This window comes from Meriones unguiculatus, chromosome 8 (genome assembly GCF_030254825.1).
Source record: "Meriones unguiculatus strain TT.TT164.6M chromosome 8, Bangor_MerUng_6.1, whole genome shotgun sequence".
NCBI lineage: Eukaryota > Metazoa > Chordata > Mammalia > Rodentia > Muridae > Meriones > Meriones unguiculatus.
The window spans coordinates 68581529-68608212 of NC_083356.1; the positions used below are offsets into that span (position 1 = coordinate 68581529).

Consider the following 26684-nt stretch of genomic DNA (forward strand, 5'->3'; position numbering starts at 1 on the left):
CAACTAAGATGACCAGATGACACACTCCATGATGCACCACATGTTAAAACATCTTTGGCATCTGAAAGTAGCCAGCACAAAAAAATTACAGGACCTAAACACTCTGAAACAAGCTAAAAACACTTAGCAAAGAAAGTTTTCCTTTAAACCACTAAATATAAAAATGAAAAGCAGAGGGACAGATATTTAGAAACTCACTGGACAGGCTGGACAGCAGGTGACAATGACGGAAGACAGAATTGCTGGCATTAAGGTTAAAGCAACAGCATCCATCTAATCTGAAGCACAGGCAGAAGATGGAGAGGAAATGAGGAAGAACACACAGGGCACTGTGGAAGAGGTGTTGAAAAGTAGCAGGGAGAGCACTGAGCAAAATAATGGCTCAAAACCTACCAAGTCAGTGAAAGACACCAACCTACTAATTTTAAGACATTGAGCAAACCATAAGTCAGGAAAACCCAAACAAATCTGAGCTAAGACATACATTCAAACTTCTAAAGCTATAAACAAAAAAAAAAAAAAAGCACATTTGCTCGGAGGAATTCCCAGTCCAATGACAGTGGGGCTCTCTCATTTGAAGCTGTGGTGTCAACATGTAAAGGGGCTTACAGCCAACCCTGACGACCTAAATTTCATCTCCAGAACCCACCATTAAAAAATAAAAAAATAAATAGATGGAACCTGGAGAGATGGCTCAGAGGTTAAGAGCACTGGCGGTTCTTCCAGAGGTCCTGAGTTCAATTCCCAGCAACCACAGGGGGGCTCACAACCATCTATAATGAGATCTGGTGCCCTCTTATGGTGTGCAGGCCTACATGCAGGCAGAACACTGTATACATAATAAATAAATGTTAGGAAAAAAAAAAAAGGAGAATTGACTCCTGTAAGTTGTCCTCTGACCTCCACACAAGTACAGTGGCAAGCACAAACACACACACAGCTCCCACATCCCACACAAACACAAACAAATAAATGTAATTTTAAAACAAAACAAACCAAGCTGTGGTGGCACACATCTTTAATCCCAGCACTTGGGGGCAGAAGCAGGCAGATCTCTATGAGTTCAAGGACACCCAGGACTACACAGAGAAACCCTGTAGCAAAAAAATAAAAAATAAAAAATAAAAACAACAACTAGGGGTTGGGGACATAAGAGCACTGGATATTCTTGCAGAGTACCTGAGTCCCAGCAGCCACATGGCAGCTGACAACAGTCTGTAACTCCAGTTCTAGTGGATATGACTGACACCTTCTTCTGACCTCCCTGTATACAAAGCAGGGGAGTGGTGCATAGACATACAATCAAGTTAAAACACCCAAATGCAGTAATAATAAAATTTTAAAGATAAGTAAAATAAAAAACTATGAGAATGGCTATAGTAAGTTCTTAAAGAGAAAAAAAAGGTAGAAGAAAATGAAGCATCAAGAAAAAGCAGCAGAAAGAAATGAATAATGTAATAAATATAGCAGACTGTCCTTTGGCATTTACAGCTGATACATGGTAAAAATAAAACTACCACACCAAACCAGGCCAGCTGGCACACACCTTAAATCCCTGCACTCATGAGGCAGAGGCAGGTATATCTTTGTGAATGAGGCCAGCCATGGCACTTAACAGAGAGACCATACCTTAAACAATAACAAAAGGAGCACAGCGATATGCTGCTCATAAGAGATTAATTCAGCAAGATAAGCCAGTTCACTGCAAGCCTGTGATTAACATAACAAGATCTAGTCTCAAGAAAAAAAAAAAAAAAAAAAAAAAAAAGGTAGGAAAAGAAGGAATGCCAGAGGGAGGGGAGGGGATAAAAGGAAAAATAAATGCAAAAAAATAAAAATAGGAAGCTGAATGGTGGTGGTACATACCTTCTTTAATCCTAACACTCAGGAGGCAGCAGCAAGTGAATCTCTGTGGGTTTGAGGCCAGCCTGGTCTACAGAGTGAGTTCCAAGACAGCAAGGCTACACAGAGAACTCCTGTCTCAAAAATCACAACAACAATAATAATAGAAACATATACAGCATTAGTAGGGATAAAGCTCAGAAAAAGCAGGTGGAACATGAAAATTTTTAAAAAGAACAAACAATATAATATGCAAACAGTACTCTGTAAGAAGTAAAGAAGTGTTAGCAGAATCTGAAGTCCACTGCTGATTTCTCCACCAAAAAACTGAGATATGAATTGGTCAGTAAGTTCTAGCCTGAACTGAGGAAAGGGAAATAAATGCTTCTCTCAACCTTCCCTATAGCCATTTACAGAAAAGAGGAAGGAAAAGCCAGGGACTGAGCATTGTAAGATTAGCTACTAGGTAACCTATCAGAGCTGGGAGATTAATCCTCTTTGGAGATTAATCCTCCCCTGGCATGGGGTTTCCTGAAGAAATCTCAGTTCTTTATGTGGCTGTTACATTATCAGAAAGGATTACACTGCCCTCTATCCTTACCTGCCAGGACACCCACAGACATCTGAAGCTGTACCAAACCCTATTCCTGTTCCCTATTCAGATATAACTAACAATAAAGGAACTGTAAGATCCAAGAAAGGACAGTGTGATCAATCACTCCAGTAGTTCTCAATCTGTGGGTTAAGAACCCTTTGGGGTCAAATAACCCTTTCCCAGGGGTTGTTATCAGAAATCCTATATATCACATATTTACATCATAACTCATAACAGTAGCAAAATTACAGTTATAAAGTGGCAACAAAAACAATTTTATAGCTAAGGGTCACCACAACACGTGGAACTATACTAAAGGGTCACAGCATTAGGAAAGTTGAGAACCACAGTGCTACTCAAAATGCCATGCAATTTAGACTTAGGAATTATTTCCAGAGGGGATTTCCCATAAATATTTTTGCTGGGTGATGGTGGCACCCAAACAGAGGCAGAGGGATTTCTGTGACTCTGAAGCCAGCCTGGTCTACAAAGTGAGTTCCAGGACAGCCAGACCTATACACACACACACACACACACACACACACACACCCCACACAACCGTCTTAGGAAAAAAAAATTTTTTTCAGCCTGCAGTTGACCATGGTAGCACACTGAACAAAGAAAAAATACAGCGAAGTGATTAAAAAATGGGGTACAAAGCTCAACAGAAAATTCTCAATAAAGGAATACTGAAGGGCAGAGAAACACTTAAGGAAATGTTCAACACCCTTACTCATCAGGGAAATGTAAATCAAATGACCCTGAGATTTCACCTTACACCCAACAGAATGGCTAATATCAAGAACTGAAGTAACAACACATGCTAGAGAGGATGTGGAGAAAGGGCAACCCTCCTCTATTGCTGGTGGGAATGTAAACTTGTCCAGCCACTTTGGAAATCAATCTGACACTTTCTCAGACAATTAGGAATAGTGCTACCTCAAGATCCAGCTATACCACTCCTAGGCATGTATCAAAAAGATGCTCAAGTACACAACAAGGACATTTGCTCAACCATGTTCACAGCAGCTTTATTCATAATAGCCAGGCTCTAGAAACAACCCAGATGTCCCTCAATTGAGGAATGGATACAGAAATTGTGGTATATTTACACAATGGAATACAATTCAGCAATGAAAAACAAGGAAATCATGAAATTTGCAGGCAAATGGTGAGAACTGGAAAAGAACACCCTGAGTGAGCTATTCCAGAAGCACACACTTGGTATATACTCACTTATAAGTGGATATTAGACATATAGGATAATCATACTAAAATCTGTACACCTAAAGAAGCTAAGCAAGAAGGAGGACCCTGGATAAGATGCTCAATCTTCATTCAGAAAGGCAAATGGGATAGACATCGGAAGAAGGTAAAAACAAGGAACAAGACAGGAGCCTACCACAGAGGGCCTCTGAAGGACTCTACCCAGTTGGGTATTAAAGTGGATGCTGAGACTCATAGCCAAACTTTGGGCAGAGTACAGGGAATCTTATGAAAGGGGAGATAGAAAGACTTGGAAGGGTCTGGAGCTCCACAAGGAGAACAGAACCAAAAAATCTGGGCCTAGGGGTCTTTTCTGAGACTGATATTCCAACCAAGGTCTACTCATGGAGATAACCTGGACCCCCTGCAGAGGTAGCCCATGGCAGTTCAATCTCCTAATGGGCTCCCTAATAAGGGGAGCAGGGACTGTCTCTGACATGAACTCAGTGTCTGGCTCTTTGATCACCTCCTCCTGAGGGAGAAGCAGCCTGACTAGGCCACAGAGGAAGACTATCAAAGACAGTCCTGATGAGACCTGATAGACAAGGGTCAGATGGAAGGGGAGGAGGGAACTAGTGGACTGGGGAAGGGGCATGGGAGAAGAGGGAGGGAGGGAGGGATTGAGAGTGGGCAAGGGTGGGGCTACAGCTGGGATACAAAGTGAATAAACTGTAATAAATTAAAAACTATATTTAAAAACTATGGCAAAGTGAAGACTACAGTACAATGAAGGCTGATAAAAAATAGGAATAAAAGTACTAAAGACAAAGAATAAAATCCTTAGTGTTAGTACTTAACTAGACTCAAAATTCATGAAACATCTGGCAGAGCTTAATACAGAAAAATATTTCCTATCATCATTCCTCAGCATATAAATATCAAATTGGTATATTCCCTCAGACTGTATTATGTTAGAATGTTTAAATGAGGGGTGGGGATAGAGATAGGATCCCATGTAGTTCTGGCTGACCTTCAATTTGCTGTATAACAAGGATGGTATTTAACTCCTGATCTTCCGGCCTCTACTTCCCTCAAGTAGTAGGATTATAGGTATATGCCACCATACCTAGTATTACAGGTGCTGGGACCTGAGCTTTCTCGAATGTAGGAACTACTTTTACACTCATCTTAAGATATCCAAGCCCCTAGAACTGTAAGCAACAAACCTCCATCACTTACAAGTAACCTAACCTATGGTATTTTTCATGGCAATCCAAATGGAGTAAGAGCAAGCATCAACAGAAACTTTTCATACACAGAAATAGATGAACATGAAAATATTAAGTCCAGCATGGTGACACACACCTGCAATCTCAGCATTTGGAGGGGGGGGGTAGAAGCAGAAGGATCTGGGAGTTCATGGTCATCCCTAGCTACAAGGTAAGCCTCAGTTGAGCCTGGCCTACATAAATAAGCCTTTGTCTCAAAACAAACAAAAAATAGAAACAAAACAACAAAAGAAATATAAGCCATCAACACCCATGAGCTGCAGGGAAACCGGCACTGCCACACTAACTGCTTGTATAAGCATCAAAGTCGGCCGTCTGAGTTCAGTAAGAAACTAGAAAAGGAACGGCAACAACGGCTAAAGCATACACAAGAAGGCAAACACAGTCATGAAAGGATAACAGGAGGTTCTGAAGAGAGAGAAGGTCCTACATCTGGTTGGAGTTTTCTAATGGATTTATAAAGATTACCACTAGGAAACTGGGTAAAGACACTCAGGACCTCTGCAGAATGTTAATGTTAATAAACCTCAAAATAAACACTTTAATTTTTTATGTTGTCCAAGATTCTAAAAGCTATTACATGGGAAGAAATTTAAATGGGGTGCCACATTGAACTCAAGTTGGAAGAGGCAAGTCCAGTCTCAAAATGGAGGTAAAACTGCCGACAGGTTGCCCTAGCCGTCACCACCACCATCACTGCCAGGAGGGCCATGATCCAAAGGAACCAGAACAGCTCAGGAAGCTGTTTATTGTGGTCTGATTTTTGAAACCATAGACAACACTTAAGAAAACATTTTGAGAAATGGGGCACATTTACTGGCTGTGTGCTAATGAGAGATCCCCAAATAAAACATTCCAGTAGTTTGGTTTTGTGACCTACTCTTGTGCTGCAATGTGTGCTAAGCCACACAAGATGATGGGCGTGTGGTGGAACCAAAGAGAGCCCTTTCTAGAGAGGATTCTGAAAAGCCTGGTGCTCATTTAATGTGTTGGTGGTATTAAAGAAGATGAAGAAGAATATAATCTGAGAGACTACTTTGAAAAATGTGGCAAGATTAAAACCACAGAAATTATGGAAGACAGGCAGAGTAGAAAAAAGAAAGGATTTGCTTTTGTAACTTCTGATGATCACGACAGTTGATAAAATTGTTATTCAGAAATTCCACACAGATTACTGGGCATAACTGTGAAGTGAAAAGGCCCTTTCTAAACAAGAGATGCAGTCTGCTGGATCACAGAGAGGTCATCAAAGTAGATCTGGGAACTTTATGGGTTCATGGTGGAAACTTTGGAGGTAGTGGCAGTAACTTAGGTCATGGTATAAACTTTGGTGGAAGAGGAGGCTATGGTGGTGGAGGTGTAGCAGCAGAAGTAGTTACAGAGGTGGTGATAGTGAATATAATAGATTTGGAGGTGAATGGTAGCCACTATGGTGGTGATCTGGTTACAGTAGTGGAGGAGGCTATTATGGTGGTGGACGAGGGTATGGAAACCAAGGTGGTGGATATGGTGGTGGAGAAGGAGGATATGATGGTTACAATAAAGGAGGAAATTTTGGTGGTGGTAACTATGGTGGTGGTAGTGGGAACTATGACAGGAAATTATAGTGGACAAATCATGGACCCAGAAAGGGGGGCAGTTTTGGTGGAAGCAGCTTAGGCAGTCCCTATGGTGGTGGCTATGGATCTGAAGGTATAAGTGGTGGATTTGGTAGCAGAGTTTTTAAAAACAGCAGAAAAAGCTACAGTTCTTAGTAGAGCTGCAGGTTACTTTGAGGCAGTCGTCCCAAATGCATTAGAGGAACTATAAAATCTGCCACAGGAGAAACGATGATCCATCGTCAGAAATGCTACTGCAGCTTAAACAAGAAACCCTTCTTGTCAGAACTGTCATAGCCACAGTTTGGAAAAAGTGCAGCTCCTGATTAATACAATATAGTGTTAATTAGATATACATTCCTGGGTCCTTTTATCTGCTGTAGCTTTGCCTTTTTTTTTTTTTCACTACATCAGGTATACTGCCCTGTAAATTGTGGTAGTGATATCAGAAATAAAAAATTAAGAAATTTTAAACTTTTCAATATTTGTGTAGTTGTTTTTCTACATTTTAGTACAGAAACTTTAACAAAATGCAGTTTTGTATGTGTTTCCATGTGAGTTAACAAGAAAATCATTGTTAATTACTATTTTTGTATGAATTTTGCTGAAGTTAACTGCAAAGAAACACCTACTGACTTGAAATTTAAGGGGAATCTATTCTCCCCATTTCCAAAACCATGATGAATGGCCACTGACATGTGGAGAAAATAGATATTTCTATCTTTGCAATGTACGTTTTAGATAATTAGGATTGAGTAATAAAAAATTGCATATTTCATTTAATTTAAACGAAAAAGATCTCAAAAGTTCATAAAAAAGAAAAGAAATTAAAATGAACAGAAGGCATATTTTAAAAAGGCTCCTCTTCGTTAGACATCAGGGAAATGCACACTAAACCATGTGAGACGCACAATCCACCCACTTGACTGGCTAAAAGTATAAAGACCAACACCAAGTGCTGACATGAAGACAGAACTGCTGAAATTCTCATACAGTACTCATGGGAAATGGCTCTGGGAAAATTCAAACTTCCTTATGAACTAAACATGCATTATTAGCTCATGACCTACTAATCTTGTAACTATTTAAGATGAATAAAAATATCTGATCATACAAATAAATGTTCATAGTAGCTTTTTCCGTAACACTCCAAAACTAGAAACCACCCCAACAACATTCATCCACGGACTACCATACAATAGAGTACTATTAGTAAGCAAAGACCTATACACACGGGTCAATCTCAAAGACACTGTGTGAAGCTAGGTGCAGGACCTTGTTGTGCTTAAATTAAGATAGAAAACTGCAGACAGGAAGCAACTATAGAAAGGCCAGGATGAGACTTACAAGGCCGTGCCCCACCAAGCCCTGTCTAACTGTGCGCTTACGTGTGTCTTGTTAAATGTAAAGTGTACCCAACAAAGGCCTAAAACAAGTGTCCACTTAGTAAACAGTGGGCAGCGCCAACCCTGCCCTGCTAAAAAGCCCGGCTCCCTCCTCAGAAACTGTCCAAAGTACAGGTAAGACAAGGGTTTAGCAATTTGTCATTTAAGATATCCCAAGACCTAAAATGCAGCCTTTTGTTCAAGCTAATCTCAGCTCCTAAGTACCACTTGCCTGGGCTTGTGCTTGAGCAAGCTGCACTGGACACCTGCCTCCATCCCCCTTCTCTGTCCTTGCTCACACTATATCTTTATGGGGCATTCTAGATCCCCCTCAAAGGAGTCTCTCTTTCCCCACCTGACCTGCCAGTGGCATCTGCTCCTCTATAAATGAGGCACCACCCAGGGTTCTCCTTTCTTTGCATGTATATGGCCTACAAAGCTCCATTCAGTTCCCATAGGTCATAAGACAACATTCACCTAGACTGATACACCTCTAATTGTGACTGGTTGAATCTGTAGCAACAGGGGAATATCTGCTCAAAGCACATTCCCAGGCTCTCAGCAAACCATCTCCTATTCAAAAGTGTTCCCAGGTACACACATCAAAGAAATCCCCAGTGGCACCTTGAATACTGTAAACAACCTGGCTCCAGACTATTTTCACCTACCATGTCAGTGCTTACACCCCTGCCTCAGCAGATAGGCTACTCAATGCTACTACACAGTTGCAGCCAGATCCCCACTCCCTGCTCTCAGGGGCTATCCAGGCCTTCACCACCCTTCAGAGCCATTCACTTTTGTTCTCTGACACACCAGGTCTCTCACTGACCTGGAGCCTAAGAGCAGGCCAGGTAGGCTGGTAAGAGAATCCTTTTTTACCTCCCCGGCATAGAATTACAAGCATACACACCTGAGGGGTTTTTTCCCCCATATTTAAAAACTACTTTGTGCCAGGTGGTAGTGGCACACCCCTTTAATCCCAGCACTCAGCAGGCAGAACCGGAAGGATCTCTAAGTTTGAGGACACTGGTCTACAGAGTGAGTTACAGGACAGCCAGAACTACACAGAGTAACCCTGTCTCAATAACATTTATGAGAGAGAGACCGACACAGAGAGACAGAGAATACCTAGGCACATCACAATACGTGTGTGGAGATCAGAGGACAGCTTGTAGTAATTAGTTCTCTTTCCATTATGTAGGTCCCAGGGACCTAGAAACTCAGATTGTCAAACTCAGCAGCAAGCACCTTTTATTTGCTGACCCATCTCATCAGCTCTAAACCTGGCTTTTTAGTATGAGTTCTGAGACCCCCAACTCAGGTCTGCATGCTTGTTTAACAAGCACTTTACCAACAGGAGCCATCTCCCCAGTCCTATGCAGTCATCTTCAAATCTCCTGTTATTCCTATTTCCTCCAAGAATGTCCATATCTCATGAGGATTTTATATTTCCTATACTGCCACAAAAAAAAAAAAAAAAAAAAAAGCCACTGGAAGAAAGTAATCTTGCCTCCATCCTGGTCATTCCAAGACACTATGAAAACTGACAGCAATCCAAGTTATTAAACTGTGCAACTCTAAGGAGAAGGGACACTAGTACATCTAAAGTTGACAGGGCTATCCTGAAACAAAAGTCAACACAGGAAACATGGCAACATCAAGTTTGTTCCAGGCAAGCTTTGGCTACAGAGTGAAACCCTGTCTCAATCACTCCCCCCTTAAAAATAAATAAGTAAAAAGTTTATTAAAAGCTTTTTGAATGTATAGCTGAAGTTAACATTCTGAAACACAATAGCAGCTAACCCTCTGGAGGGTCAACAAAGGATTAGCTAACAGATTAAAGACAGATTTTCATTCTCTGATTAGCATTTAACTCCTGGCATCAGACCAGGAAGGAGAACATATATAAGCACAATTCTAAAACCATAAATTTCCCCACAGAACACATCAACAAGCACCTAAGCATTCTGCAGGTGAGAGCTAGGACCCCCAACCTCACATATATACCACAACCACAAGGCAAGAGGTTTTCCAGATACCCTGTAGAGAAGGAGTCATGGCAACCACTGCCAGCCAACAGCCCTACAACACAGGCTTCTCTTATGCTCAACAAATACTTGAGGCTGCTGGACCCTCCCACCCAAAAACACCTAACTCACTTCCAAGAATAACAAAAGGTTATTTAAAAACAACAGTCCAGGGGCTCCAGAGGTTGCTCAGCATTTAAAAGCACTGGCTCTCTTTCCAGAGGTGGGGTTCAAGTCCCACCATGTACAAGGAGCTCACAGCACACATGTTTAACTCCAGTTTCAATGGCCTGATGAATCTAGCCTCTGAGGGCAACAGGTACACACATGTTGCACACACATATGCAAACAATATATCCAAACACTTAAAAATAAATAAAACTACAATTTAAACTCATGAACCAGTAGTCTGAACAAATTATGACCTAGAACAACTTAGTAACACACTTCTGAACTGGGCCCAGGCAGTAGACTCTTCCCAGGGAGACTTGGTCTAGGCGAGGAAAAGAAAGGAACACTGAGCAGTTCCCACCAGCTCTGGAGCTATGGAAAAGGGTTCCAGTAGCAAACTTCTTTTGACCAAATGCCACTAAACCAAACAATACCATGACTGGTAATGTGGTGACTCCTAGAGTCAGAAAAGGGCTCTGCTCCCAACACTGGCTAGGCAAACCCCTTTGTTGCCAGCAGTGGCTCTAGTATAAATTTCTTAGGAACTGGGTTACATGGTCCACAGATCTCATATGACTTCTTATTCTAAAATATGCTCACTCTGGTGAGCATGGGAGAACAGGGGAGCAGAAAAAAGGATTGGGGATAGGATTCTTCCTTAGTGGACCTAACCCTACAGCCAGGCCACCATCCTCTCCAGCCGAGCCTGCTGCTGGTAAGGTGAGAAGGATGAGCTCCTGACTGGGCCTAGGATTTAGGACAGACAGCTCAGCTCTGGGGCAAAAGGACAAATCAGTTTCTGCTGAGCCACAAAGCAATCTCCTTGCAAACAGTCGAGAGCCTTCTCATCCGGTCCCTGTGTGTTCCACTGTCCTTGAGAGATAAAAACTGGTATTCCCCCACTGTCCCCTGAAAACAAAGCCTAGATACCTCTGAGCTTGCTAAGGGCACAAATAAAATGAAAATGGACCAGAAGCAAAAGCCAGGCCTGTCGAAGCCCTGGTCTAGCATACTATCCAGTACAATAAACAGTCCTTCAAGACAGCACTCTGAAGGTCTTTATCAGTTTATTGCAGGTTTCACACAAACGCACTCTTGCAGCTAAGCCATCTTCACTCCTCTTTGCAGACAAGTTTAATAGGTTACTCCTAAAAAATGACTAAAAGACTCTCAATATAATGCAAGAGTTGCCAGAAAAAAAAAGAGAAGGAGCCTAAAAACAGAAGTACAGGGCAGCCCCCAAATGTTGGTTGTGGCACAAGAGCAGGATAAATCTGGAGAAAATGTTTCTTCATAACCATAATCCCAAGGCACACTAGTGAGTGCAGAACTTGCCACTTACTACAGACAGTAGCCTGGTACAGGGACACAGAATCCCAGGAGCAAGTAACAATGGAATCTCCAGTAGCTATCTCCACAGTCCCACCACTTTCAACTCCTACACAGAAGGAAAACTGGTATCACTTCATGACTTAACCAAAAAGTACGTAACACATAAAACATACAAGACCCTTTCCCTATGACCACCACCCAAAGCAGCATGACCAGTGAGCTGGAGACTGCCAAAGATAAAGATTCATCCCTGAAACAGGATCAGTTTTACCAGGGTGGTGTGGGAGGGTGTCCCTATGTATCTTGCCAAAACTCCCTCCTTACCCAGATTCCTGAAAGACAAAACTCCAGGCTGACAGAAGTAAGTTCATACCAGATTACAAACACCATAAGCACATCTCCAGTTGAGCCAGCTTGGTCATATAAATTGGCACTTCCCAAACTCCAAAGCTGGGTACAGAATGGAAACCTCATTTACAACAATGGATGGAAGGAAACTAGACCTCCTAACACCCACATGATCTGCATTCTACTAGCAGAGGCCCTAGGTCATGGGGTCACCTGGGCTCAGGCCCATGCTGGTCCTCAGTCCTCTTCTTTACAGTCTTCAAATAACCATTCTTAATAAGTCTAAAGCCTTAAAGCCCATTTGCTCCATGATTTGATAAGGCAACAAGAACTCATAGGCAATATGGTACTAGAATAAAACAAAACTAACTAGGTGCCAAAAATGAGAGAGGAAAATTTATCTCTAGATACCATAATCCCCAAGCTCAGTGTTAAGGCTAAACAAACTAAACACACACACCCTGTTAAAGAAACTAGAAAGTAAATTAACAGAGTCTATGTAAACTATTTCCACATGGCCAACCTTAAAAACAGAAGGCAACCAGGCAGTGGTGCCACCTGCCTTTAATCCCAGCACTCAGAAGGCAGAGGCAGGCAGATCTCTGAGTTTGAAGCCAGCCTGATCTACAGTGAGTGCCAGGACAGCCAAAACTATACACAGAGAAACCTTGTCCCCCAGCCACTCCCCGCCAAAAAGAGAAGGCAGCTCAACAGGAGTACTTGCCTAGCAAAGCCAAGCAAAGAACACAGGTTAAAAGAATACTTATACACAAGAGTGAAAACTTGTAGACAGGATTAGCAGCTGTGCCAAAGAATGCACCATGTTTAACAGCAAAACTCTGTACATGAGTCAGCACTGTGAATAGGGACAATGACATGTGGTAGACTACTCTTGGTCAAATATTACACAGCAGGAGGAAAAATGCCGGGAGCTAAGATGAACCTAAAAACATAGCGTTTGGAAAGAAAGAAAACCTCAAAAGGCAGCACTAGAAAGGTTTGGAAATACAAAAACGAGCACACACTCAGGACACAGAGGCAGATGGATCTCTGTGAGTTCAAAGTCAGACTACATAGGAAATTCCAAGCCAGATACTGTCTCCTTAAAACAGAAACAGAAAAAGCAAAACTGATAACAATGGCAAGCAAAACAATGATGAACAAAAGGGTTGGGGGGATCACGACACACAGATAGGGGTGTGTGGAACTAGCAAAGGCGGATGTGACTGGTGGCCAGGAACTCACTACCTACTCTAGTTAGGTATCAGACACCTTTTATCAACTGGAGGTCTCGACAGGGTTTCTCTGCGTTGCCTCCCAGGTACTGGGATTAAAGGCATGAACTACCACCACCCAGCTTCTTCAATTGCACCTTTTTAAGTCAGGTAAAGCCAGGTACACCACAGTGTTTCTCCACCACCATGGAAAACCTGAAACTCAACAGAAACAGTGAGCAAGAATTATAAAACCGAAAACTGTAAAAGAACTACTTCCTCAATGCTAGCTTACACCACAGCATTAAGTTTAAAATAAAGCAGTTTACTTAATCTCAAGACTCACAAAATGTTTGTTGCCCTTATGACTACTTGGAGGCCTGCCTCAACACACAGGCCACTGTCACAGAGAACACCTGCTTAGCAAGTTTTCAAAGTGGTCACCTAACCCTTTCCTGAAAGGGTTATCTCAGTAACCCAGTCTGTCGGTAATGTTTTTGCCAAAACAAGGGCAACTTATGCTTCAGGTATGCTTAGTTTTATGCCTAAAACAAGGCACTCCTCACGGATAGTAAAGCCTCCCAGGCAACTCATTACCAGCACTATTTGGTCTGCAAAGTTCCCAGAGCACCAAACCAGAGTATCTTAATCCACTAAGCATATTAGGCCTCATAAATGGGGTTTCATCACAAGGTTACCTTGTTCTTCACAACCGGAATTAACCAAATGAGATCATGATGGTTTCTGCACAATCTGTGTAACACAAAATTTATCTTTCAAGTATTCAATAGCTCATGTTCTGTTAAGTACCAAAATTCATAATATATAAACCCAGAAAGGCTGGGACTCTAGGTCTGTCCCCTTAAACTAAGCCTCAAACTACCCAACCACCCCTGAAGTAGGAAATGGCTAGGCGGTGATTATTCAAACATGAGTCCTTCTTAGCCTCAAAAAGACCAGTCCAGTCGCCAGAGAATAATACTGCACAAGAGAGACACCCTCCACCCACCCACTCGAGAGTCAAGAGCATGAAGACACACGAGCGCAGTCCCGTGCCTGGACCGACCCTGGGCGACCTCAGCGCTCGCTCACCTGGGCCACCGCCAGGACAGCAGGACTTGAACCGACATCATGCGAAGGCGCGCCTTAGCCCTGTCACCGGCCTCATTCCCAACCTTGGCTCCGTCCTCCATCCCTTGCCCCCAGACCATATCCCATATGTCCCATCCCCCAGACCGGTCAGATCCCCTCTGGTCCCAAACGCCTGCCCCGTCAGTCCAGTGTCCGAACCTCTCTGATACCATCCCCCGGCAGCCAGTCCCCTTTCTGGCTCCTCTGGTCTCATACCTGGCCCAGTCCGTTCCCCGTCTGTCTACCTCTAGTCCCATTCTGCGGCTGCCGCGTTCCACTCTGGTCCCATCCCCCGTCCCAGTCCGACCCCGGTCCGTCTCCCTCTGGTCCTCGGCTCCCGCACCCATCCGACACCTCCCGGTCGCATCCGACACCAGTCCCCCCCTGCCCCCGTCAGTTCCCCTCTAGTAACATCCCGGAACCCGATCCGTTCCCCGTCAGTCTCCCTGTAATCCCATCCCCCGACCCCGGACCCCGCCGCGCCCGCCCACCTAGGCCATAGGCCTTCGCACAGATCCACTGCAGGTTGGCGGCGATCTTGGCCCGCGCCGCGTCGTAGCGGTCCAGAGGCACCAGGTCCGCGCCCTCCGGCGGCGCCTCCATCCTCCTCCAGCCTTCGGCAGCCGAACGACCGCCCGCGTCCACCATCTGCAGACAAAGGCCTCGGCGGCCCGGCCGCAACAAAGACGCCGCCGCCCTCCCGCGCCGCCCGCCCGGGCGCACGGCCCTTACTTCACGGCCGCCGCCGCCACCCAGGCTGCTGCTGCATGCTGCGGGCGCCGAGCCGAGGCGGAGAAGGCGCCGAGCGGGCCGGGGAGGCGGCGGCGGGCGAGCGCCAGCCAAAGCAGGCGCGGGGAAGGCACTGTGCGAGCACGGGCCGGGGGCGGCGGCAGCGGCGGCGCGTGCGCGGCCCCGGAGAAGCGGCAGCTGAGGCGGCGGCCAACGGGTGGGAGCTAACGCGCCGCCGCCGCGTCACGCAGGCGCACTTAGCGCGTCCCACAGCCCCACCTTTCTCCGCAGGCGCAGTAGGCACCGCCCCGTATCCTGCTCGCCCCACCCTCCTTCTGCAGGCTGGGTACCTATCCCCCAACTTCAGACGATCTAGACATAGCCTCAGCCCCACTCCCAACCCTCGTCCTCTGCTGCTGCAGCAGGCACGCCCCTAGCCCAGGCCTGGTCCCTAGTAGCTGGGGACACGCCCCCGGCCCCGCCACTTCGACCTCGAGCGTAGTAGGCACGCCCATCTACATCAGCAGCGTCCCCTTCCACGGTGGACACGCCTCTCACAGGAGCCCCGTCCGGCTCCTGCGCAGGCGCAGTATACGCTTCTGAGGATTGCTGTTTCCCAGCAACTTGAGAAGCTAACCTCCAGTGCCGCGGGTTGACAGCCTCACTAGTGCGCCCAGGGACTGGTTGGTGTCTCCCTGAGAACTGAGCGCCCTAAAGTCTGCTCGAGCGTTGTGCCTGCGGACGGAGATCCCGAGACGTCGCCGCCAGGGCAGGGAGAGGGCGCGCGACTCGGGAACGGCACCTAAGATCAGTACAGGGAAACAAGCCCAGTGGCGCAACTGCGAGCCCCCGTAGTCAAGGTGGGCTCTAGCATGATCTCTCGCCCAGGTTCAGCGGCTAAGGGGAATGGATGCAGAAGACACTGCGTGTAGCCTGCATTTTAGTGCTTGAAAGGAGCAAGAGTATATTTGTGAAACCTAGGTGAGCAAGGCGAAAAATGTCACTGGAGAGCCGACAGCGTACGCACCAGCCCCTGGGAAGCGGCAGGAGCCCTCCATCCCAGGCGTGGGTGGCTGAATTGGCCCCAGTCTGCAAGCTTCAAGGTGCTTAACGTCAGTCATTATCAGAGCCGCCCTATCCATAAAGAAGGCAGGCAGTAGGCAGAGTGGGTGCTGTACAGGAGCAGAGGACAGAGTGCAACAGTCAGATCAAGAGGTGAATGGGTCTGGGCATGTTTGTGATCTCAGCGCTGGGGAGATGGAGGCAGGAGGATCTGGATGAAATTCAAGGCCGGGTTCAGATACTGGAGATGAGACCCTATCTCAAAAAGCAACAAAACAAAACAAAAAATACACAAAAAGTGGATAGAGGCCTGGTGGCATGTTTATAATCTCAGCACTTGGGTGGCAGAGGCAATTGGATCTCCATGACTTCAGGGCCACCTTATTTCTAATTGAGTTCCAGGTCAGCCAAAACTACATGATGGGACTCTTCTTTAAACGAAATAATTGGCTAGGGCTGGGTAGCCAGACAGAGACAAGAGGGGGGTCTGTTTGGGAAGCGGTAGGTTGGGCTGCTGTAGTGGGCTGACCTAAATCGTAGTGTGTAAGAAACAGCAAGGCCACTGAGCTTGGGGCCAAGAGGGGTGGGCAGCAGAACTTGCCCAGACTAGGATGTGGGGTGATGCCAGGCAGGTAGCAGGACAAACCTGACAAATGGGAAAGGGTGGGAGAAGGAGTCAGGGACGGTAATCTGATGTTCTGGCCCTATATTCTGCAGCTCTGAGGAGCCCATTTCTAATTTCAGATGATTTCAGATGTGTCCTCTTTAGGCAGAGAGCCTGCCTTACCTCTGCCTTTCCCACCTGGGAGTCTTTTCATTCTTGCCTCCCTGACTGTCTTGTCTAGAGCCTCCAGTGCCCTGAGGAGTAGCAGGAGAAAAGCAGTCTCCTTGTCTTGTTCTGATCTGGAGGAAGCATCCTGTTTGCACTATCATGCTGTGTAAGATTTGATGTGTCTCTTATCAATCTCAGAAAATCCATCTGTTTTAAGTCTGTGTAGCGTTTTTCTTCATGAAACTGAGATTTTTGCCAAGGGCTCTGTTTTGCACCTACTGGTCATGTAGAGGTTTTTATTCTGTCTGTATAAATATAATATTGACTGGTTTTCAGATACTGACCCACCCCTGTTGTCTGGAAGAACACTTGGCATGGAGCATAATCCTTTTTATATGTACCTACTTTTGTTTACTACTATCTGTTGAGTGTTTACAGCAGATTCTAGTGTGCAGTTTGCTTGTGGTGGCTGTGAGTGGTTTTAGTACCAGATTGCTGAAGTAAGTTTGGGAGTGTTCCTTTTATATTCTTGTTTTGGTTTGGTTTATTTGAGGCAAGGCTTTACTGGCCATCCTGGTCTGGAACTCATTTTATAGTCCAGGCTAACCTCCAGCTCATGTAATCTTCCTGCTCAGCCTCCCAAAGTATTAGGACTGTAGACATGAGCCACTCTGGCTAGCCCTCTCCTAGTTTTGGGAAGAGTCAGTATGAACTTTCTAAGCGTCTGATACACCTAGCTTAATAGGTGGCTTGTTGGTGAGGGGAGTCATGATTGCATGTGCCATGATGCACTTATGGCAATCTGTTGCAGGATATTTGATCCCATTGTGAACCTCAAAATTGTGAACTGTAAAACCCTGTTTCTTGTTTGGTGTGGTAGAGCCCTATCACACACCTTTAATCCAAGAATTTTTTATTGTAAACAGATAATTATGGTGTGGTTCACCCAGCCCTAGCACACACCTTTAATCCAAGAGCTTTCTGTACACAGGATTTAATAAAGTTAACCCTAGGTCAAGAGGGGTATTTAAGACAGTTTGGAGAAGAAAAAAGGGCTTTTTAGCTTAAGCTCTGGCTTAGCTTAGGCTTTAGCTCCTCAGCTCCCTGACTTTTTGGGGCTTGGAACTAGCAAGTCTTTAGCCTTGGGATTTTTTTATTTTTATTTTTATTTTTTATTCTTATTTATTTATTTATTTATTTTGCCTTTTCCTCCTGGGCTGTCAGTTGAGCTAGTTAGCTTTCTGGGTTTTTTCTATCCCAACCTGAGCTGAGAAAGGTCAGTTGGGTGCTTTCTCTACCTCTCTGAGCTAGTAGGTTTTCACTCTATCATCTGATCCTGAGTCTTTGATGGTAAAATAGAATGGTTGGGATTTTCATTTTTGTTTATAACAACAGTGGTCACAGGATGTCTTCCCAGTCAGTTCACTTCTTCCACAGTGGATTCCAGGAACCAAACTCAGGTCATCAGGCTTGGGTAACAAGCTTGGTAGCCCAACAGATGGCGTTCCACCAAAATAGTATTCAGATTACCTGTTTCTTCAGCCAAGTTCCATGTTTTGTGTCTTTCTAGGAATTTGTCTGTTTTATCCTGTCTTGAAAACAAACCAACCAACCTCTGGTGCAGCTCTGTTTTTGTTCTTTGTTTGGGTTTTGTTTTTTTTTTTTTTTTTTTCAAGACAGGGTTTCTCCTCTGTGTAGCCTTGGCTGTCCTGACCTTACTTTGTAGACCAGGCTGGCCTCAAACTCATAGAGATTCGCCTGCCTCTGCCTCCTTGAATGCTGGAATTACAGCATGTGCCACTATGCCCAGCCCTGGAGTCCCACACTTTTATAAGTAGCACTTCACCCATGTGAGGATATGCTGGAGTCATTGGTGACACTGGACCACATGCTAACAAACAGATGGAAGATCCAGCAACACAAGGTGCCGTAGGCTCAAGGAATAGCCTGAGGTCCCCTGACTGCACAGAGGAAGAATAGACTTGAGCCTAAAGAACAGCAGCCACACAGGGCCGGTTAGAGCAGTATATGTAAACTGACTTCCAAGAGGCTGGCAAGAGTAGCCCTTGTTTAGGTGCTGGGCTTCATTTTTAGAGATCTTCCCTCAAACCCATTTGATCAGGCTTCTGCACAGTGCTCATGCCTAACATGAAAAGGTGAGGCCTCAGCCCCATCTGAAGGCAGGCTCTGTCCTAGGTAGAACAAACTTAGTACAGGAGAGAAGATGGGCAGCTTATTGGAGAACCAATCAAGATTCTAAAGATGCACAAGGAACAGCTTCTCCTTTTGACCACCCTTGAATCTTCAGTCAGGGTACAGTAAAAGTGCCAATCAAACAATGCACAACAGCTTACCCTCACTAGCTTGCAACCAGCAGGAAGCAACCCTGTCCTGTGCCCTCCAGTGTCTCCCAGAGGAGGACAGCAGTTAGCCTGGCAAGCCAGAGCCTGCTCCCCTGACCTGTCTTCTCACAAAATCTGGTTAAAATTGTTCTTCCACCCCCATCCAGACATACAACAGGTATGAACTAGTATGCCAGCACAAATGCTCATCATAAATGTGCAGCTGGGTGATGCATGGTTCTGAGAACTACTCCCGATCTGAGGCAATGGTGAGTATGGTCCATGTCCCCAAAAGGAACATAGCCACAGTAGGCTTGATGTGCATGAGCTGCTGAAATACAGTGTTTTCTCTTATTGGTCCTTGCATCAGAATTTATTTTCAGTGTGTGTACAGATAGCAGGGAAATCAAAAGCATCCTGGCCCAGCATTAGTAAGGGGAAGACCTCTGACCATCCCACCCTGTCAACAGGAAGCTCTGAAAAAGACTGTCAGGACAGCACCACAGGAAGCTGGGAAGAGGCCACCTGGAGGAGCTCCTGAGGGCACTGAGCAGGGAGGCCTTTGTAACACTTTACCTTGACTTGTTACAGGTAAACTATCCATCTCAAGAGCTAGGAGTCTAAAGTGTTCTCGAGTCTTCTCTATGGACTCACAAGTCTAGCAGCATCCAGTTTGAATTACAGTAGTACAGTTTGCAGCCCAGGAAACTATCTCAGGTTCTTTCAATGACACAGCATTTCAATGATGTAATTTTGCTAATCTTAAAACAGACTTGCCTAGCTGGGTGTGCTAGTAAGAGGCTAGTAAGAGGCTGTGTGGCCCAATGGGAGCAGGCCCCTCCCCTTCCTGGGTTCACTACTGTTAATCACCAGCAGAGCTGAGAGGTAAAACAGTAGTTAGGCTTCTCCAGACCCCAGTGCAGACCACTCTGAGGTCTCCAACCAAAGTTTATCCCTTTATGACACATCCGTGTCACATGCAGCTTCTATCTGTGCAAAACCAGATAGAAGCTGCATGTGGTGGCACGGACCTGTGACCTCAGCACTTAGGAGCTAAGGCAGGAGGATGGCAAGTTCAAAGATAGCCTCTGCTACATATCAAAACTCAGTTTCAAAAATAAATAAATAAATAAATCAGGCAAACACCAGCATGGACACAAAATTCAGAGATGTTCCCCATCACCTGTCCTGAGGGCTATCTCCTGCTCACAAGTATTTATGGGATAGAATTTGAGTATCACTGTTTGAGTTTATGTAGCCATTTACTTCCTGTGATGGTACAATGAGACTGAGTCAAATTGGCAAGATGGGTTCAATGAGACACCTTCTCTCAAAAATAAAGTGGGAGGGCTAGAGAGGTGACTTAGTGGCTCAGAGCTGTACTGGCCAGTTTTATGTCAACTTGATAAAATCTACAGTCATCTGAGAGAAGGGAGACTCAATTGCATTTTCTTAATTAGTGATAGTTGGGGGAGGGCCCAGCCCATTGTGAGTGAGGCTACCCCTAACCTGGTGGTCCTTGGTTTAAAAAAAAAAAAAAAAAAGCAGGCTGAGCAAGCCAGTGGTAGCAGGTCAGTAAGCAGCAACCTTCCATGGCCTCTGCATCAGCTCCTGTTTGAGTTCCTGGCTTCTTGACTTCCTTCAGCAACAACAGTGATATGAAAGTGTAAGTCAAATAAATCTAGTATTCCCCAAGGTGCCTTGGTCAAGGTGTTCTATCACATCAGCAGTAACTCTAAGAGAAGAACAATGGCTTAAGTGATCTGGGTTCCATTCCCAAAACCCACATAGTGCCTCACAACTGTCTTTGACTCCAGTTCTAGGTGATCCAATGCTCTAGGAGTAATAAATGGTTTGTTTGTTTGTTTGTTTGTTTGTTTGTTTTAAGGTGAAGGCCAGGTGTGGTGGCACATGCCTGTAATCCAAGCACTCTGGAGGTAAGAGGCAGGTGGATCTCTTGTGAGATCAGGCAGCCTGACCTGCAAAGCCAGGACAGCCAACGTTATAGAGAGAAACCCTGTCTCAAAACAAACAAACGAACAAAAAAACCAAAGCCAAAAGAAAAAAACAAGGTGAAGGAGAATGAGGTCATTTTTCTGTTTTGTTTGGAGGCAGGGTTTATTATATAGCTCTGGCTATCCTAGAACTAGACATGCACATGAGGCTGGCCTCAAACTCAGAGATTCACCTATCCCTGCCTCCCAAGCACTGAGACTAAAGGTGTACACCACCACATCAGGCCCTATTTTAACAGTTTGTTTTATGTTGGGCTGGCGTAGGCCAGAAAGATGGATCAGTGGTTAAAAGCACTTATTGCTTCTGCAGAGGACCCTCATCAGTTCCCAAAACCCACGTAACAGCTGGAAACTTGCCTCAGGAGAGGCACATACATACACTCAAGACAGACAGACAGACAGACACACACACACACACAGACACACACACACACACACACACACACACACACAAATAAATCTTTAGATAAACAGGGCTGCAATATGACAGTGTAGCACACTTGCTAATCATGTGTAAGGCCCTAAATTCCATCTCTATAATGGTAAAGAAAGAAGAAAACCCAGTGACTGACTTTTAATTAACCAGGTGTGATGACAAACACCTATAATCCCAGCACCACTAGACAGACAGCCCAGCCTGTGCTATATGGCATAACCCTATCTCAAAACAGGGGAAGGGCATTAACTCAGAAAAGGTCTGGGGTTTACCATATTATCCAAAGGGTGCACAGCACAGGTCTGCCATAAGGTGGCATGGGTACAGGGGGTGAAGCCTTCCCCTCCCTCACCCCTCATCACCTGTGGCAGTCAGGAGATCTGACCCTGGGGGCATAACAGCAGGTGAGCCAGTCCTGCCCCTCCCAGCTTCAGCACTCAGAGTGGACTCCCGCACCTACCTCACCTGGGCAGCACAATAGGGCTGGCCCTAGCCAAGGAGTCATATGTGAGCTAGCCCTGAAGGTGAGAACAAGGGAGAGCTAGTCCTCCCACACATCTGTGAGGTTTCATGGGTGTGGGCTGATGACCTTCCCTACCTCACACCTCACCACCTGCAGCAGTGAGGAGAGTTGACCCTGAGAGCTGGCTGTAGAGAGAATATCGTGGTTATTGTATTTAACGGACATTTCCTGTCAATTTAAAAACCTATGGGAAAGGGTAAAAGGTGGTACATCCAGCAGGCAGAAGGGATTCTAGGATAGAGCCAGGTACAGGAGAGTTTGGCCAAGATGTGAGGATGACACATGAATGGTACTGAGCAGAGGTAACCAGGTGCATAGCAGAACTTAGAAAATAATAAACAGATATAAAAATTACAAGATGGTCAGAGAAAAGCCTAGCTATATGGCCTAGGTATTTGTAAATATATTTTTGTGTCTCATCAGAGTCATTGTTCTGGGAGCTTGGGCTGGGAGGAAAAACAGGCACCCTTACTACAGATGGCATCCATCACGGTAGGCAAGCAATCCAAATTTGCCTAAAAATCCAAGCTTAAAACATAAGATTGAGGCAGTAATTCAAGAGTTCTGGACACCAGAGCCAGACCAGAAAGCCAGGCAAGGCCCCTTTAAGAACCACAGCATCTTGGATCAGAGCTTGAGGGTACAGTAGCTGTGTTTTCTCCTAAGTACAGCAAGGTTAAAGCACACTAGAGAGAGCTAAGTGGCTTGTAGGAAAACTACAACCCAATTTGGGTCCATATAGGAGAGGCACAGTGTGGCCTGAAAGTCTAAATGGCTCCAAGCCAGAGTTTGGTGGTAGACAGAGCCCATGAACTACAGAGGGGGCAGATGGGGAGGGGGATAATATGGGAAGGGACTACAGGCGTGTGCCACAATGCCCAGCTTTATCTGTTTTATAAAAAGAACTTTGAAATCGGCCATTGAGATGGCTCTGTTGGTAGAGGTGCTTGCTTACCAAGCCCAGTGACCTGAGCTCCTTCCCCAGAATTCACAGGGTAGAAGGAGGAAGACGACTCCTGTAAGTTGTTCTCTGATCTCTGCATGTACACTATGGTACATGTACACTCTCACACAATATTAAATAAAACACTATTTAACCTTTTTCTGGGATATTCATCAATTCATCAGTCATATGCCATTTCATGTTTTTGTCACAACCTGTTCATTAAGCTCTGCATACTTCGTAGGGAGACCCAAGCATGTCACAAACATTCCCATGTCACAGTTGTCATGAACATAGAGAGAAACTAAAGTATTTAACAAAAAAAATTGCAAGCTGAAGACATTTACCTAGTGTTCATAAAAGCCTGTGGGGTCTCTCTCTCTCTCTCTCTCTCTCTCTCTCTCTTTCGCTCTGTCTGTCTGTCTCTGTCTCTCGCTTTTGGATTTCTTTGTGTAGCCTTGGCTGTCCTGGACTCACTTTGTAGACCAAGCTGGCCTCAAACTCACAGAGAGTCCCTCTGCCTCCACAAGGGCTGGGATTAAAGGCATGTGCCACAACGCCAGGCTTTTGTTTTCTCTTTTTTTTTAATGTAGAAAAAATGGCTTAACATTTCATTAGGAATATAAAATGAAACCAACTGAAAATATTAATTTACATACACTAATTCTATTCTTTGAGCACCTATTTTAAATTCTTGTTAGATCTTTCCATGATTGTTTTACCTGTAGAATTGTAAGTTATATCTGTAACATTTTCTATGCCATAATGTCTAAAATATTGTATTCTAATGGATACATTTGTTGAAGCATCATCAGCTTCCATCTATAAAGGCATTTCTAAGATAGTCATCATTTGCAATAAATGTGCAACTTCAGAATCATCCTTCTCAGAATTGAAGGCAAAAGCCCATTGGAATTCTGAATATGTATCAATACTATGATGCATCAACATGTGTACATATCTCAACTCTCCAAACTCTACAAAATGAAACATATAATCAACATTGTTCTAAGGTAGCATCAAACATAACCTATGCTCTCAATTCAGAATACAGACCTTCACCTAGTAATTGATCCTTGACAATATAATATCTAGTCTGATCATGTTAGCCTATAGACAAAGCTTTTTTTATCCAGTATCTCAATGGGCTGTCATTTTGTAATTTCTGTATGCCCTTGTGGACTTTTCTCATCTGGAACTATTTAAAAAAGAAAAAAAAAAAAAAAAACAAAAACCTCTGTTCTATGACCTCCAATCTAGCAGTCCCATTTCTCTGTCTCCTCCTTCTCCAAGTCTATCCCATTCTGTTCTCTCCCAAAAAGGATCTACAAAACTGTAATCATCACTGAAAAAAAAATTATTTGTATACTCAGAGAAACAAACTCAAATGAAATTCAAATACACTGTGTCATTGTGACTTCCTACATTTATAACACAGAAAGTATTGGGGTTTTTTCCCAACTCTCTCCCTAAGAACTTTACTTTCCTATTTTCAAACCAATTATTTTCCTTAGGAGTTTTTAATCCCAGTTTCCCTTCTCTTTCATTGTTTTCCAAACTCAGTACCTTACCAGTTCAGATGTTTGGGGCTTCGATGCTGGTACTGCCCAAATTCTTCCACTCTTCACAGGGAAGGAAAGGGCTGGTTTCTGCATAAAGACCAACTCATTGGAAGGAAAGGTTTTCATCAACATCTGCTACTCTCCCTCCATCCCTCCCCTGGTGGACATGACTAAGAATGAACTGCTTGAATGCTGGAGGAGAGCCAAGCCAGCTTCCAAATCCCCATGAGCCTGGGATAGCCACATGTTGAGATGGATGCAAAAGGGCAGGGCTGTGCTGTCTATGATGTCACTGTCAACAGCAACTTCTACCTACAGATGCAGCACAGCGATTTCTTGTGGGAGCCAGGGAGGGCCTTGAGGACAGTATGGTTTACAGCTAAATCCAGAATGGCATATGTTTAAATACTGGTCTTCCCTGGCCTCCATCTGGCAACACAACATCCATTCCTGGCAGAGCCCTCAGATCTATAAGCTGGGGAACCTGGATGAAAATAATTCACTGAGAACCCAGCAAAGCCCAAAACAGCCTCACATGAACCTTTGTTTAGAAGCCCCTGACCTCTTCTTAGCTGAACATGACCTCCCCAAGCAGGACAGAGACCAAGGGCTGAAACTGGAGACAGGAGATGCCTCCAGCAACTATACCTGATGCCTCTATTCTGCAGATCAGCACTGAAGCAAGCATGGCTGCTTCTTACCGCAGGAGAAAGTAACTGACGGTGACCATGTACTTCCTGTCAATATCTTCTTGAAGAGAGTCCCCTTATATTTCCAGATGTGGAAAAGATGTTGCTGTGCTAATAAAAGTTTTTCCAGTTGAATATTTAAAAAAAAAAATAAAAAGTTGTGTTGGTGGTGATGCATGCCTTTAATCCCAGCACTTGGGAGGCAGAATCAGGGGGATCTCTGAGTTCAAGGCCAGCCTGGTATACAGAGTGAGTTCCAAGACAGCCAGGGCTACACAGAAAAACCCTGTCTTGAAAAAGGCAGAGCAGCTGAGGGTAGAGATGACACTGGGGCCATGTCTGCATGGACAGGTGCTGGGGCCAGGTGGAAGCGTGTCTGCTAAGCGAATCTTGCCCAAAGTGCAATGCACAGCCTTGGAGGTGAATTCAAGCTGTTTTAATCATGGCATGGCATGTTTGGAATCAAAGGTTTACAATTTTATGGCCCTCTATTCTGAACCCCCAAGTGATGATGACCCCTCAAAATTAATTCCTAAGGTGATATTATTGTCAGAAGAAAAGAAGGGGTTTGTCCTGTTTATAGCCCTGATATTCTCAACCCAGCATGCAGGGACAACTAAGGAAAACATTGGAATGTCATTTTTCAGCAGGAAAGGGCCCAATGCACACACACAGAAAACCCATCAGCTGTTTGCTCTAAACACAGGCCACTTCTGCATGTAATCTCAAAAAAGAAAAAAAGGTAGGCCAGCCTGATCTACAAAGTGAGTCCAGGATGGCCAAAGCTACACAGAGAAGCACTATCTCAGGGGAGGAAAAAAAAGAAAAGAAAAAGAAAAAAACCAACTACATTTTAAATTTAGAAGGAAATTATTTCCTCAATACAAACAACAAACATTTTTAAAATTCAAATTTTTATTTTTTGCTTTTTCATGGCTCTCACCATGTATTCCATACTAGCTTGGAACTCATGATCTTCTATAAACTTGAATGCTGAGATTACAGACACACAACTAAAACAAGCTTTCAGAGGTGACATTCAGCTGGTGTCCTAGGGTGACAGACCTTCCACTTTAGACCATGACTTAGTTCATCAGTAACCTCTTGAAGAAGGCTCCAACACCAGCAAACTGAAAGCCATGAGTGGCCACATTTTGGCACTATGCCAAAGTTGGCCTCATGCCCCCTCAACCTCTGCTGAATGCCCTATAACTATGCAGAGCTTGAAAAATAAAATCCAAAGTTCTAAACCTGGTAGTTTCAACAGTTTGCAGTCAAGGAAGCTATGCTCAATAGTTGGGTGGCCACTGACGTGTGGTTATTTATACTGGAGAGATCATAAGCAAATGTGGCATCATTGGCAATAATGGTTGAAGGCCAATATCTGATTTGAGTTCATATTTTAATGCCGAGACTGCTATCCAAATAAAAGAAGAGCTGTGAATAAAAAACAGAAACCCTAAAAATCACCCC

The 26684-nt window shown here is 44.6% G+C and overlaps 1 protein-coding gene and 2 pseudogenes across 2 annotated transcripts in view; 2 read left to right on the forward strand and 1 right to left on the reverse strand.

Annotated features, from left to right (window-relative positions):
* The window catches only part of Camsap1 (calmodulin regulated spectrin associated protein 1), a 67525-nt gene extending 52595 nt beyond the window's left edge, over positions 1–14930 (reverse strand). For both annotated transcript variants that reach the window (XM_021641059.2, XM_021641058.2), the window contains exon 1: positions 14630–14930. In XM_021641059.2, the coding sequence (XP_021496734.1) occupies positions 14630–14786 (157 nt within the window). In that variant the 5' untranslated portion in view covers positions 14787–14930. The remainder of the gene's footprint in view (positions 1–14629) is intronic.
* Positions 5579–6591, forward strand: LOC132655913 (heterogeneous nuclear ribonucleoprotein A3-like; annotated as a pseudogene).
* A 4343-nt stretch (positions 14931–19273) lies between the features above and the next one.
* LOC110550843 (PIH1 domain-containing protein 1-like) lies at positions 19274–25238 on the forward strand (annotated as a pseudogene).
* The last annotated feature ends 1446 nt before the right edge of the window (positions 25239–26684 follow it).